The following is a 12,362-nucleotide window of genomic DNA, read 5'->3' on the forward strand; positions in this document are numbered from 1 at the left end:
ATGGAAGCTTGGCTTCTAGATGATTAAATAGGTCCTGTACTTATTCCCTCGGTACTTTCCTTCGAAAGAGTCAGCTCCTCAATAGCAAAGCGTAAAATTGAGACTTTTGAGGTGTCACTAGCATCGTCGTCAATGCCTGCCTTGCGGCGACATGCGAGGATATCATCTAACGAATGACAGTCTGCGCACTCTGGCTCCTCTTTATACATCGTAGGTTGACAAAACATTGCGCTTGCTTCTCCTTGAATGTAGCGAGGGATTCGTTGAGACGGAGCATGAGTCCGGACTGGTGTGCACGGAGTGCACGGCAAGCGTGGTAAGTTTGGGAGATTATCGGTAGCAAGAACTGCTTCGAACGAAGGTCAGCCGTGCTTTAATATGGAGCGATGGAGCGAGAACACTCACGTAGTAAATGAACAGGACAAATGCAGAGCTACCGGCGAGCCATGTAAATATACGCGCAATTCCAACAAGCATATTTGGAAGATTGGATGGGGGAGGCTGGGGATATGTCCGTGGTGGTACTGGTGGAGGTTGAGTAACTTGAATACACGCCAGCTTGATCACTTACGATTTCGTGGAGTTACGAGTAGTGAATAGATGTCGTCTTGCGTAAGCCCCTTCTCGATGAGGAACACATGTTTGGAGGTATGGTCTTGCGAGCAGATATGGGGAGTTGATAGGAAAGTGCGAGCTCTTGCTATTAGTTCTGAGACACGGTGTTTGATCAGGTACCGACTGGAACTTCCTGGGTTTCACGCGACAGGGCATATGACCCAGGTGAGAGAGTATTATGTAGTCTGATTCTGTTGGGATGAAAACCATTAGAGAAGAGATACTGCCTATACCGATGAGTCAGGTTTGAAATTTTGGCGCATGACATAGTAGGGCAAAGGGTCACGATCGATCGATCGGGGAGGCTCGAGGAGCTCGTGCCTGTCACAGTGACACACTAGATCACTCCCATTTGTCATGAACTTCGTTGTGCCCATACATATGTATATATTTACTTATTACGGGCCCGCACCCATGAATCAAGCCTGTTACTTAATGAACGATGTCGCATGCTGAAGTTTCACTAGTGCTAGCGCGAACCACGTTCCATTACCTGAACGTGGCTGCCTTGAGGCTTCTGGTCAACGGTATTCGGGTGCCTGTTATTTCAATTCTGGTTCTACCGAGTACTCTAATTCTTGCATACATTTTCCTCAGGTCCATTCCAATTTTTGACTGTTTCCAATGACCGAAGACCACAGGCAGGAACCTCTTCCGGAGGCTTCTCAATTCAGAGAAGCAACTGCTGGCGAGAGCTCCGTACGTGCCCTCATTAGACCGCTGTCGACGAGCGCTAATGACATCGTCCCTGCCTCCTTAATCCAGAGCCAGCCCCGCAGCAGATTCTGTCAAACCCTACGGAAATTTAAGAAGAATGTAACCAAAAAAGTTTCTGTACGTCGACCTGAATGCTGAGGGCACTAGAATATAGCTGATATTGTGCAGAAACACTCTAAGCGTTTTCGTCACCAAATCCCAGCCGTCCAGAATGAAAGTGCTTCATTGAATCAGAATATTGAGGTAAGTATTCATTATTGTGACCTTGAACTTGTCTGAGGTCCACCAAGCATGCATCGAGTTTGCATCCTTCCGATGGCGACAAGCCCGTTACATCTGAGAACCTCAGTGGCCGTGGGAATCAAGGAGCGTCCGGAGAACCTGCTTCGAAGGTATTTACGCCAAACGATCTACTTTTCATGTCTAAATTCTGGTGGTCGTGCAGGTCCTCAACGCACCTCCTGACGTGAAAGGGATTCCTGATTCCAAATCAGTTGATGCTGGACTTCAGGGTGCCCGTGAGGCTGCAGAAAACATGACACTACTCGGGGAACGTGTCACTTCTTTTGTATCCAAAGTCAAGGATGGCCCAGAAGATCTCGCTGCCGCAGACGATTTCCAGACCACATATCTTCAACCACTCAAAATTTTTGACGCTGTCATCGAGAATCTTGCGAGCGTATGGGCCGCTCTTCTTGGTTGGAAGCGAGCTAATCAAATTGTATAGGTGCATCCTTATGCGAAGATGGTGTTAGGCATGCTGTCCGCTGCATCCAAAGTACGTGTGGTTTTGCCCTTCTGTTCAGCAGTTGTTGAGTCTATGCAGATTATTCTCGCTCAAACAGAACGCGACCAATCGGTCCAATCTCTTCTCGAGAAATTGGAACATGTTTACCGCTTCATGTCACAAAAGGACACTCTTGAAGAGATTTCATCCAAGCGCAGCATCGCTGGACGAATCGCCCAACAGACTCTAGAGTGCGCGTGTTTCATCAGGGATTATTCGGAGAAAAAGAACTTTTGTGAGTCGTCGAGCTATTGTGCTTCCCATAATTTGAATCTTATGCCATCATCACAGGGAAGAGACTCAAGAAAAATGTTATCTCAGAGACGGACGACCTGATTTCACGGTACAATAAGGCTTTGGACGACTTCATGCAAGAATTTCGGGACCAAACTCTTCGGGACATAGCCGATCTTGTCCGTTGCACTAGTAAGGATTCGGACATGCTTCTGACTTTCCGTATACTCACAATACCCCTTCAGGCGACAAACTGGGCGACAAACTGGATCTCAGCGGGATGCCTTACGCAGCAGGCGCGGGACTAAATACCACGAAACTATGCCTGCCAGGGACGCGCACGGACATTCTCTCCCACATCACTGAATGGATCAACGACAGCGGAGATACTGCTCAGCAAGTGCTATGGCTATCTGGCCCTGCGGGCACAGGCAAATCAGCCATCGCTCACACAATAGCCAACTGGTTCAACGACTTGGGAGGGCTCGGTTCGTGTTTCTGCTTCGACCGGAACCAAACGGACAAACGTCATGAAAAAGTCTTCTCCACCATCGCTGGTGACCTCGCTGATCGTGATCCGGAGATGAGACGAACATTGGCGAATGCAATCGAGCATGCGAAGGCGCTGAAGAACACGACAGATATCGTCCAGCAGTGGCGCAAGCTGTTGATAGAACCACTAAATAAGTCTTCTGGGTCGAGCGTGGGGCCTGTCTTGATCGTGATTGAAGCGCTGGACGAGAGTGGGGAAGTCGAGACACGGCGCAACCTTCTCCGCATACTTGCGGGCACACTGGAGGGCGAAGGTCTTCCCCAAATCACCGAAGTCCCATCCAACTTTCGGATTCTCGTCACCTCTCGCGCGCTTCCTGATATCAATTCTGAATTCCAGAATGCTCCACATATTAAACGGTTATCCATGGACGACATTTCGGAAAAAGACTCGAAGAGAGACATACGTACATTTGTGTCTCACGAGCTGAAAAATGTGTCTGGTCTCGGAGACAAAGAGTTCGCAGTCCTCGCTAACAGAGCTGGTGGACTATTCGAGTGGGCTCGTCTTGCATGCAACTACATCCGAGGCGTCGCTACCGGCTCACGCGCAATTGACCGCTTCAATGATGTCGTGTCCCACAATCATGGAGAGCAGGAAAACTTGTTATATGGCATGTATAAATTCATCCTAGGAGAAAACCTGCGGAAGGACAAACACATTACAGAGGCTGGTTATCAGCGAGCGCTAGCCAAGTTTCATTCGGTGATGGGACAAGTACTTGGCTCGGCCGAACCGCTCTCTTTAGATGCCCTGAACGCCATGCGGCGCCATTTTCCAGATGAAAGCGAGCATTACGAGGTGGAACTCGTGGTAGGAGACATGGGATCCCTGCTAAGCGGGACCACCAACTCATCCAGCGCCATCCGACCCCTTCACGCATCCTTCCGCGAATTCCTGACAAACAAATCATCCAGCGAAGAGTTTTTTGTGGAGATGTCGAACTCGCAACGCGATCTTGCTTTTGCGTCACTCCGAGTGATGGAGCACGACCTTCGCTTCAATATGTGTGATTTAAAGTCTTCATACCTCCCCAATAGCGACGATACTGGGCTGCCGGATAGAGTCGCAACACGCATTCCGTCGCATCTATCGTATTCCTGTCGATTTTGGGCTACGCACGTCCGAGCAACGGATTTTGACGCGAAGCTCGCCAGGGAAATAGGATCATTCTTCGACAACGAACAACTGCTCTTCTGGATCGAAGCACTCGGGCTTCTCAATGGACTCGGCAGCGCAGTTGCTGTGCTTCCACTGATCGCTCAGTGGCTGAAGGTGAGAACAGGGTGACCTGGTGGTGTCAGGGGAAGTGCTCACGGGCGAACACAGGGCCAATCCGGATATGCAAGTGTGTTGTCCGCTGCAACGGACGTGCAGAGATTCGTGCAGGTGTTTGGTGGGATGATTTTGCACAGCACACCACATCTGTATGTATCAGCGCTGCCATTTTGCCCCAGCAAGTCCACGATAGCCACAAAATTTACCGGAAAGTTTCCGAAGACTCTTCGTCTGATGCGTGGTCGACTTGTGAACTGGACCGCTATTCAGACCGTGATCAGCGGGCACACTGATTCGGTTTGGTCAGTCTCGTTCTCGCCCGATGGCACTCGCATCGTGTCTGGTTCTTTGGATTCCACTGTCCGGGTGTGGGATGCAGCAACGGGGCTGCCATTGGGTGAGCCCTTCCGAGGGCACACTTCTCCGGTTTCGTCAGTCTCGTTCTCGCCCGATGGCACTCGCATCGTGTCTGGTTCACAGGACTCCACTGTCCGGGTGTGGGATGCAGCAACGGGGCTGCCATTGGGTGAGCCCTTCCGAGGGCACACTTCTTTGGTTAACTCAGTCTCGTTCTCGCCCGATGGCACTCGCATCGTGTCTGGTTCTTGGGATTCCACTGTCCGGGTGTGGGATGCAGCAACGGGGCTGCCATTGGGTGAGCCCTTCCGAGGGCACACTTCTTCGGTTTCGTCAGTCTCGTTCTCGCCCGATGGCACTCGCATCGTGTCTGGTTCTTCGGATTCCACTGTCCGGGTGTGGGATGCAGCAACGGGGCTGCCATTGGGTGAGCCCTTCCGAGGGCACACTGATTCGGTTAACTCAGTCTCGTTCTCGCCCGATGGCACTCGCATCGTGTCTGGTTCTTCGGATGACACTGTCCGGCTGTGGAATGCAGCAACAGAACAGCAATTTCAGGAGCACACTGAAATCCACTCCTCTACATTCCCTTCGGATAGACGTCCCACCACACAGGAGACTATCATGTTTACCAATACTCGAAACAATCCCAGCATTTGCTTCGCATCCAGCTTGGAATATGCACTGCAAAACCCTGCTGAGCTACTTGAGGACACCTCTTATCTTCATGCAACCCCTGCCAAGCCGGCAGATGATGGATGGATGGTAGTAGGAGCCTATCATCGTCTGCTTTTCTGGATACCTCCCGCTTCCCGACAAACATTTTACAATCCTAGGACTGTACTTGTGATGCCCAGTGGGCTAGACATTGATTTGAGCCGCATGGCTCATGGAGAAGACTGGTCGAATTGCCGAGATGTGTGAGTTCTTAACCTTGCCTGTTTCTCGTTGTGCTAAATCAATATTTATAGCGTTACTTGCCGATGATCCCGTCGTAGTCATACCGAGTGTATGGTTTTATCTATGTCGATTATATCTCTGCTATCAAGCTTGAATTTGGAGCTGTTTGCTATCGTCATGGTCCCAGAGTTGGTGCTTTAGCAACAGCATGGCGCAACGTTTTGAAATCTAGTGTGCGCCATAATTACCATAGAGTAACATGGGGCGTTAAGGTTTGCTGTTCAAGTGCTCTTCACGATACTTTAAAAATTGTCTCCCATAAACATTTCTCGTCGAATAGAAGTAACAACATGATTCTTTGATTGATACGATATCGATGACTAGCGTTGTTATCCTGATTCTAATTATCTCAAATCAAGTTCGACGGGTGTTGGAAGTCCTCCATGCCCACGAAGTTCTCCTTTATGCTTCTCGCCGAAACGAACCGGTAAAAGATGCTGATACTCCCAGCTTTGTCGTTGGTCCCACTCGCTCGTCCTCCTCCAAAGGGTTGCTGACCCACGACCGCACCGGTGCAATTCTCGTTGTAATAGACGTTGCCGGCAGCGTTGCGTAGCTTGTTTGTGGCAGTCAGAAGTGCCTTGCGGTCTGCGGCAAAGCCGGAAAAGAAGTTGTCAGTCGACGCATATCACAGAGACCTTGCGACTTACATAGAGCCGGTCAGTGCATAAGGCGAGGTGTTGTCGATGAGTACCAAAGTCTGCTCATAATTCGCGTCGTCGTACACATAAACCTGAGAAGTTGTTAGTACATCCGTATTTGCGAACGAAAAACCATTACAGTGATGACAGGCCCAAAGATTTCTTCTTTCATCGTGATTGATTCAGGATCTTTGGTTAGAATGATGGTGGGCTGTATGAAGTAGTCCTTGGAGTCATCGCCTGTAGGATCATGAGAAAAGTCGCAGGTGAGTCGTAGTATCTGCCTTACCGGTGCCTCCGATAAGAACCTCCCCTCCCGCATCCTGGATGAAACTGATTATTTTGTCGTAAGCCTGACGACCTGTGCAGTGTGCGGTATTATTCAGTAATTTGAATACGCAGCCCGATGCATAGAAATGGAACGTACATCACGTGGTCCCATAAAGTCTTTGCGCACCACAATATGCGCACCTTGAAAGCTTAGCTTGATATCTGATACTCAAAGCCGCCTGGACCTCCTTGCTTATATCTAGCTTCGCGCGCCTGCGTACTGGGCATATTGGTATTCCAACCTACGCTTCGGCGCCTCGGCTTTAGCAATAGCATTCCGTGCGCGTTCCTGGTATTGCTGAGACTGACGGCGAGCCCGCATTTTGTTTCAGTCAATTCTTCGATGTTTACAGTATGATGGGTGTCAATTGCGATCGTAATTCAGGAGACCTTCTAAGCGATAACTCTAGTCATGCATATCGATTATTCATACAATCTTTTCTTCCCAGTTGTCTATGGAACGCGGATAACGAACGCGCTCGTAGTAAGCCTTAAACGCAAGTTCGGCATCATCTAGGAAGGTCTTCAGCAATCTGCAGTGTTCTTCGCATAAACCTTCCTTCTCCTCTGCTGTCACATGGAATTTTTTGTCTGGACAGGTAGATTTCAACTGCGCTGCAACCTTTTTTCTCCAAAGATTCCAAACCCTCGTCTTGTTCGGCACGAACAACGACAACATACGCTCCGCGTCAAAGTCTTCGTTTGTCTCGTTTCCATCGCTGAGAATAGAGCAGGCGAAAACAGCTTGGCTCCTCCTATTATGGAGGCAATACTTCTGGATCGCGCGTCCTTCAACCTGCAGCGCCTTGCAAAGCAGGTCTCCTTGTATCTTTTCGCTCTCGAGTGAAGAGAGGAACGAGTTGTAGACCCAAGACGCCGCACACGAGGCGAGAAACATCATTTGACCGAAGAGTGTCGCTTGGGGGATCAAGAGGAGCTGTAGCAAGAATTGTGCTAGCAAAAGGAGTGAACACAGTCCAACGTTCTGGTACTCTGGTTTGCCATGCATGCTCAGCAAGAAATGACCCTTCGTTATCACATTCACATCTTTCTCCGAACCTATCAGAACGACGACATCGCGCGGGGTCAGAAGCAGTCCATCCCCTGGAGGGACCCCCGGGGTCACAGTTTTGGGTCCCCGGAGATGGAGCCTCGCAGTACCGATCACGAAGCAGGTTATGCCACTTGAAATGATGCCGAGAAGGATAAGGCTGAAGGCATACCAGTCGTCAAAGATAGCACATGAGAAGCATGTCATGACGCTGATGGTTATAGGTATCGTGGCTAGTAGTGCGTGATGGGTGCTCATCATCCCCACTTCATCCATATCCATGACCTCTCCGACACGGATGACAGTCACTGATGCAGGTAATGTCTCCGTGCTGGCTTTTCCCTGAACCGCCATGTCTTCCACCTCCTTGCTCATCTGTATTGTGAGGTATCCGAGGTGCCCCGTCGTCATATCTGTACCAGACAGCGAAGCGACATATCGCGGCCCAGCTTTGCCATCCAGGCCAAACGTTTCAGCTGGTTCGGAATTTGGACCTGGGAATAGTCCATCCCAGAATCGGGAGTTGGCTAACTGGCCGTATCTTTTGGCGACCGTATAGCTCCCTGGGGAGTTGTACCACCCCAGCCATCTTCGGCCGCGGTACAGATGTACAGTACCCATGGCTGAGAGTGTTTCATCGCCGCCAAAAAAGCCGGCAACACCTGCCGAATCTAGTGAGAATGGTGAGCCATAAAATGGGGTCTGCAGGTGCATTGTTGTGGGTGTTGTAGATAACGGTGAATCTACAGCATGTTGGGTAGGTCTTCAAATATCAGCCCTGCGTTAACTTACTAAGAGCTGTAGGTCCTGGGAGAACTCGAATCGTCCTCGAGGCAGCCTTACGAAATAAGTATATTGATCATCTGACCCCAGGGCCCCGAAAGGCACTGCGAACTGATATATAACCGAGCGTTGAAACACCGCATCTTTGATGGATTACTAGTTCTGTCACAATTACCAAGGACACTCGCCCCATTTGTGAAAGTTATTGTGCAACTACAAAGACCATCCATCAGAAAGTAATCCGATCGGGCGCAAGTTTCTCAGGAGAAGAAAATCATTGCGCCCACAGGATACCATTAGACGCCAACTTTTTGGAACACGCTGATGGGCCTTTCAGACCTGTAGTTGTCACAATCCATCGAATTTTCGTACAGAATCGAAGGAACTCGAACAAGTGTGGCGATTTAACGATGAGTGATACTAATTCCAAAGCTCGCCTATCAAATTCCACCCCCAAATAGGCTGATAATAGCCACAGGAGGAGGTCCACCCTCCCGGAGCTTTGTTTGACCGCAATAAGCAAAGACGTATTTTGAGGGGTGCCAGGTCACTGTAGGTGACGGTGCCAATGCAGGAACACGATGCAATGGAGCACCCGTCTCTGTTGCACACTATTGTGCCCAGATCGTGTTAAAAGCAGATAAATAGCTAGAAACCGAGTCCTTACTATGTCGATGTAGGGTCCTGTATTTGCAATAGCGAGGTACTCTCCATCGTACGAGAAGCTCAATGCATTTATCGCATTTCTGAAGGAATCAAGTGAGCGGAGAGAGTAACATGTTTTGATTCACTCACTCGCAAGTGGATATTGTCCGAGCACATATCCATTCACTCAGATCGAACATGTTAACAATTGAGTCATAGCCACCAGATGCAAGATATCTGAACACAACGTTAATGCATGTCGATTAGAGCATGTGACAGTTAATACGCACCTCCCCCGGGGATCGAGTGCTACTGCAACACAACCTCCGACATGAGCGGCAGGGCTTTCTCTAAGGGTTAGCGTTGGGTAGTCCATGACCCGAACGCTATGCTCAGAATGATGTGTCAGAATTATACCATCGCCGACATGATTAAACATGGCGGTGGATGCGACAATGCTCTGTCGAAAGATGTCAATAACTTGTTACATGATGGAGACAATGTGGAACAAACCCCGTCCTTATCTGAGAGATGCCACTGCGCCTTTGTTGCATCACCATCTTTCCCGTATGTTAAGAAAAAGAGCTGGTGCCCGGCCGAAGTAAATATCAAAGCCCGGCCGTCTGGGGAATAATTTGTCTGTACGGGTGAGATTTTTAGAATTATTTGCTGCGTGTGCCGACTTTCTTGAGTTCTGTAAGGGTTATTCAAGATGTGCGCAAGGCATATAAAACTTACGTCGTGCATCCCAAAATACAATCCTTCTGTCCTTCTGACTCGACGTGCAAAATAACTCTGGATGAGTGGGATTCCATGATATATAGTCAACATCATCGGAGTGACCACCAGAGAAGTGGGTCGCAGCTCTTGATTCCATCTATGATTAGGGTACGGTGTGTGACTCCTGATGAGATACAAGATATAGCACGTACGCTAGTTTCTGGAGTCCAGATCCGAGTGATTTTGTCGATACCAACGCCAGCTAAACGCTTCCCATCGCAACTCCATGCTACATGAGTTATAGCTTGAGGCGAGGGTATACGTAGATCACGCGGTTTATGCGCAGGAAAGTTTTGTGCCTGATTCAATGGAGTGTATTAACAATGCGAGGTATGCAAGTCCTCTATACGTACATGTAGACCGCGAGCAGCGAATGTTGTATGAAGAGGGGGAGATGGTGGCCGTTGAAGGGGCGCTACTTCTTCTTCTTCCTTGCTGTTTACTTGACTTGACATATTGATGATGCGACTGTGCGTATGGTGTTTTGATTCGGAGCCGGACTTGCAGACGTTGTTTGCCACTGTTAGGACCGACAAAGGAACAAACCAAGATCCTTAATCCAAGTCTCAGTTTTCAATTGCGCCATTTTCAACTTGTTTGTTTCAAGTTTGTTTTATGCAACTTACAGGAAGGTCTGCACCCAGTTACGACCTCTGATTTATGGTAGATCATCATCGACGACGTTCGTTCCGTCCGGGTTTTGGATATGGACGTAGATCAATTGACTTTGCTTCTTATCAGTCAGATTACTGATCACTGTTGTTGCCCTTACAATCGGTCCAGTTCAGTCTGACTGAAACTAGAAGAAATGATGTTGAAATATGTCTGGTTAGATGTAGATCCGGTGCGCAATTGACCATTTGCTCTCGTTTGGTGGGGATGTGCTGAGGAAACGTCTCATTCAGGGACATGACGATGCCACCGCACTTATGATGGCCTGTCAATTAGAGAATATCAAGCTTCTTGGAGTATCCAGTGTGTGTAAAGCGGCTGTCTCCCGCACAAGTCCTTTTCAAGCAAGTTGCTTAGGTTCACGGCAATGCGTCCGCTGATTGCACTGCCAATAACACCGCAAGGTGTCTGCACGCATTTGCTGCACCTTCCGATGTTCTAGTATATCCTGGCGCATGCAAGCCGTTACTTCGACCCACAAAACACGACCCTGAAATTCATGGAGAAGATGGCCTAGGAGGCGTTGTAGGGCTCCCTTCAGCTGATAGTCCTGAAGTTCAGGCACGATTCGCTCGGAAAGTCGATGGGTCGTTGATCCATGCCATCGAGGGGATGGCAACAGCCATCAAGGACGCATGGCGCAATGGTACTGGACATCAAGTATCAGTTGTTTCTTCGGGACCAATGACGAATATTGCCCTATTTGTAAGCGTCTATCCCAGCCTTATGGAAGCAGTGGAGCAGTTTGTATTTATGGGAGGCGGTGTGGGCGTTGGCAATAGATCTGCCGTCGCAGGTATGTAACATGTGGTACTTGAAGAACCAATCTTTACAATGACAGTGCAGAGTTCAATATTATGTGTGACCGTGCGTGTCTTATTGAAATATGTTACGGTGCCTGTCTTGATCCTCTATTAGCTGAGGCGGCTCAGATTGTCCTCGATGCTCCAGTCAAGACTGTCATGATACCCATAAATGTGACACACACGGCGATTGTCACTTCGGCTATCCATTCCCGCCTGAGATCACCCCATCTACCTTTCCTGGATGGCGTGTTGGCACATCCATCCACCAATCTCCGAAGCACACTGTCTTCTGTCATCAGTTTCTTTGCAGGAACGTACAAGTCAACATTTGGTTTCGATCAAGGTCCTCCTCTCCATGATGCATTGACCATCACATATGTGTCCCATCCCGAGTTCTTTAGAGCTCAACGTTTCAGAGTGGATGTGGAGTTACATGGTAAGCACACGGCGGGAGAAACGGTCATCGACGTCTGGAATTATCGGGTATGTGATGACTCATGGGGCTCTAATGGGAAGAATTGCGTTGTCGCCCAGTCAGTTCAGGTGTGTATTCAAATGTACAGTAAACCTTCTCTTACAATAGCAATGTCTCTAGGTCGACCAGTTTTTTGAGTTGCTTTTGGAATGTGTCTCCCGATGTGATGCCATATCTCCGCTCAACGTACAACAACAATGATAATTTACAGCACCTTCACACTTCTGATCGACTTACGACCGTTCTCTACATCTACTCACGCTCTACTACCATTGCTGAAGATTTATTCTTTTACTTACGTGTATTCAAACACGATGCGCTTTATGACCAGTACAGATGCCATTTCTGCCAGGACTTTGCCGCACCTATTAAGTCGCAGACACCATAACAGTCGAGCGCTTTCAATAAGGTTATTCTTGGTTAGTAGTTACGTCCCGCATGCTGTGCATACATGCTTACCATCACAGCCTGGCGTCTGTCGCAGAATTTCTAATCATACATGTCAAATCAACATCTCATAGGAATTGGGCGAAGTTATTGATCGTGTGGCCCATCTGCTGGTTGTCTTTTTTCAAGAGATTGTCTAGTTGTTATGATGGCCGCTACGCAAACATGTTGTCATTGCCACCCGAGCCAGGAGCATCATTTTCTCATCAATATCAGACAGGTTTCAGTTAC

General features: G+C 48.8%; 8 protein-coding genes across 8 annotated transcripts; 3 read left to right on the top strand and 5 right to left on the bottom strand.

Moving 5' to 3' along the window:
• Positions 1 to 4: 4 nt before the first annotated feature.
• F5147DRAFT_245740 (uncharacterized protein) lies at positions 5 to 554 on the bottom strand. Its single transcript, XM_041428816.1, has 2 exons — positions 406 to 554; positions 5 to 346 (listed from the first exon to the last, which is right to left on the bottom strand). The coding sequence occupies exons 1-2, from the start codon at positions 475 to 477 to the stop codon at positions 167 to 169; spliced, it is 252 nt and encodes an 83-aa protein (XP_041291164.1). The 5' UTR covers positions 478 to 554; the 3' UTR covers positions 5 to 166.
• Positions 555 to 1,024: 470 nt separating this feature from the next.
• Positions 1,025 to 2,455, top strand: F5147DRAFT_762011 (uncharacterized protein; the record flags this gene model as incomplete). Its single annotated transcript, XM_041440561.1, has 8 exons — positions 1,025 to 1,150; positions 1,213 to 1,314; positions 1,381 to 1,449; positions 1,501 to 1,575; positions 1,623 to 1,724; positions 1,778 to 2,053; positions 2,078 to 2,110; positions 2,159 to 2,455. Exons 2-8 carry the CDS (start codon positions 1,240 to 1,242, stop codon positions 2,453 to 2,455), a joined length of 927 nt encoding a protein of 308 aa, XP_041291165.1. The 5' UTR covers positions 1,025 to 1,150; positions 1,213 to 1,239.
• A 2,525-nt stretch (positions 2,456 to 4,980) lies between these two features.
• On the top strand, positions 4,981 to 5,776 carry F5147DRAFT_614933 (uncharacterized protein). Its single transcript, XM_041432511.1, has 2 exons — positions 4,981 to 5,461; positions 5,513 to 5,776. The coding sequence occupies exons 1-2, from the start codon at positions 5,166 to 5,168 to the stop codon at positions 5,526 to 5,528; spliced, it is 312 nt and encodes a 103-aa protein (XP_041291166.1). The 5' UTR covers positions 4,981 to 5,165; the 3' UTR covers positions 5,529 to 5,776.
• A 74-nt stretch (positions 5,777 to 5,850) lies between these two features.
• F5147DRAFT_579658 (uncharacterized protein) lies at positions 5,851 to 6,105 on the bottom strand (the record flags this gene model as incomplete). The annotated part of the gene is made up of 1 exon (XM_041431497.1): positions 5,851 to 6,105. A coding segment is annotated over one exon (255 nt), but the record flags the coding sequence as incomplete, so codon positions are not given.
• Positions 6,106 to 6,179: 74 nt separating this feature from the next.
• F5147DRAFT_245765 (uncharacterized protein) lies at positions 6,180 to 6,512 on the bottom strand. Its single transcript, XM_041428817.1, has one exon. The coding sequence runs from the start codon at positions 6,462 to 6,464 to the stop codon at positions 6,246 to 6,248; it is 219 nt and encodes a 72-aa protein (XP_041291168.1). The 5' UTR covers positions 6,465 to 6,512; the 3' UTR covers positions 6,180 to 6,245.
• Positions 6,513 to 6,689: 177 nt separating this feature from the next.
• On the bottom strand, positions 6,690 to 8,402 carry F5147DRAFT_703224 (uncharacterized protein). The gene has a single exon (XM_041437842.1). It carries the CDS (start codon positions 8,235 to 8,237, stop codon positions 6,900 to 6,902), a length of 1,338 nt encoding a protein of 445 aa, XP_041291169.1. The 5' UTR covers positions 8,238 to 8,402; the 3' UTR covers positions 6,690 to 6,899.
• A 27-nt stretch (positions 8,403 to 8,429) lies between these two features.
• Positions 8,430 to 10,259, bottom strand: F5147DRAFT_703228 (WD40-repeat-containing domain protein). Its single transcript, XM_041437843.1, has 8 exons — positions 10,085 to 10,259; positions 9,884 to 10,030; positions 9,690 to 9,828; positions 9,465 to 9,637; positions 9,242 to 9,411; positions 9,102 to 9,188; positions 8,974 to 9,052; positions 8,430 to 8,917 (listed from the first exon to the last, which is right to left on the bottom strand). Exons 1-8 carry the CDS (start codon positions 10,184 to 10,186, stop codon positions 8,747 to 8,749), a joined length of 1,068 nt encoding a protein of 355 aa, XP_041291170.1. The 5' UTR covers positions 10,187 to 10,259; the 3' UTR covers positions 8,430 to 8,746.
• F5147DRAFT_703235 (Inosine/uridine-preferring nucleoside hydrolase domain-containing protein) lies at positions 10,243 to 12,184 on the top strand. The gene is made up of 7 exons (XM_041437844.1): positions 10,243 to 10,575; positions 10,637 to 10,708; positions 10,761 to 11,199; positions 11,250 to 11,270; positions 11,322 to 11,752; positions 11,805 to 12,103; positions 12,152 to 12,184. Exons 1-6 carry the CDS (start codon positions 10,540 to 10,542, stop codon positions 11,883 to 11,885), a joined length of 1,080 nt encoding a protein of 359 aa, XP_041291171.1. The 5' UTR covers positions 10,243 to 10,539; the 3' UTR covers positions 11,886 to 12,103; positions 12,152 to 12,184.
• The last annotated feature ends 178 nt before the right edge of the window (positions 12,185 to 12,362 follow it).

This window comes from Suillus discolor (assembly GCF_016758755.1).
Source record: "Suillus discolor strain FC423 chromosome Unknown F5147scaffold_39, whole genome shotgun sequence".
NCBI lineage: Eukaryota > Fungi > Basidiomycota > Agaricomycetes > Boletales > Suillaceae > Suillus > Suillus discolor.